Here is a 1,425-nt window from a genome sequence, read left to right on the forward strand (position 1 = left end):
TCCTGGCAACACAAGGCCTCCAGACTCCTCCGGGGATAACTTGTCCACACATCTTCCTCTAGGGTAAGGCTACTTCTGGATGAAGAGACACTTGCATGTAACTCAAGTGCTGCTAAGGCAGCCCTGATCTCTCCTCTTACCTCTTCCAAGGGAGCTGAAAAATTAGGTAGGAGATGCTTAGGTAGAAAGAAGGGAAGAGAATTAGGTCTCTGAAAAATAAAGGCCCCAAATCATCTATCACGGGAGAAAGCCACAGAAATGAGAAGGCTAGAAAAGCAGAGAAGGGACAGTCAGACTCAGGAGTCTGGGGACAGAATCATACCAGGTAAAGAAAGAGCAAAGACTTGGCTCTCTTTGACCAGGTGGACATTGGCCTGGGGAAAGTAAACTGTCAGCTCAACTAGGTACAATTTGTCTTTTTTTTTTTTTTTTTAGAGGAAACATATATCAGTAACATGGTTGTTAGTAAGTGAGTCCCCTGGGAAGATTTACTCCCCAAATATTTAGTCCTTTCAAGTTGTTTTTCTCCTCCTGAGATGGATTTCAGTGGATTGCAAATGCTGGTCTCTATTTTTGACAGCTCCAGCTCGTGCAGGAGGGAAGCAGAAGCCCAGGCCGCCTGGGTCCCTGACAGAACGATTTTTCTTCCAGATTTGACTTGTAGCCCAGCAATGTCACAGCAGAAGCAGCAATCCTGGAAGCCTCCAAATGATCTCCAATGCTCCCCTCCCCAATGCTCAAACCCCTGCCTGGCTCCCTGCCTGACTCCTGGTGGTGCTCCCCAATCAGCAGGCTGTCATCCCAGTTCCCAAAGGCCTGAGGTTCAGAAGCCTAGGAGGGCTCGTCGGAAGCTGCGCTGCCTCAGTGGGGGCACGACCTACCGCTGCAAAGAGGAAGAATGCATCGGTGACTGAGTCCAGAAGAGCTGAGGCACAGGGGCAGTGGCTTTACCCCAGCTTTGGGTGCTAATTCCCCCTTGGAAAGCCAGGCCCTCAACCTTTCATTTGGGCTGAGAAACACTTCCTGATCCCCAGTTCTGCAGAGGCTAGAACTAGGCTGAGCCACGCTGCTACTGCTCTCTTCCACTCACCCCTTCAGCTCAGCAACAATAAAGCTGCTTTACTTGGAGCCCTGACTTCTGTGAGTTGTTAAGACCCCTGCTCAGTTGTGCTGAGACCCCCACCTCAACCTAGGTGGATGTTGCTTCTCCTCCTTCCTCCTAAGACAGCTGATGGTATTTTTAAAAAGCAGATGCTTTGGGATTTATGTCCCAGTTTCAAACAGCCTCACAGCCGTTGACCTATGTCTTTGCATAATTCTAGCACCAAAGACGACAATTCAATAAACATGTGTTGAGCACCTACTGTGTACTGGCCTCTGTGTTTACATATGTAAGTGGGAAATCTGTCCCTGCTCCAGAAATCT

General features: G+C 49.0%; 1 protein-coding gene across 1 annotated transcript; it reads left to right on the plus strand.

Annotated features, from left to right (window-relative positions):
• Window positions 1-585: 585 nt before the first annotated feature.
• On the plus strand, window positions 586-1,128 carry LCE6A (late cornified envelope 6A). Its single transcript, XM_017513501.2, has one exon. It carries the CDS (start codon window positions 672-674, stop codon window positions 912-914), a length of 243 nt encoding a protein of 80 aa, XP_017368990.1. The 5' UTR covers window positions 586-671; the 3' UTR covers window positions 915-1,128.
• Window positions 1,129-1,425: the final 297 nt, after the last annotated feature.

This window comes from Cebus imitator, unplaced genomic scaffold (genome assembly GCF_001604975.1).
Source record: "Cebus imitator isolate Cc_AM_T3 unplaced genomic scaffold, Cebus_imitator-1.0 Scaffold491, whole genome shotgun sequence".
NCBI classification, from domain to species: domain Eukaryota; kingdom Metazoa; phylum Chordata; class Mammalia; order Primates; family Cebidae; genus Cebus; species Cebus imitator.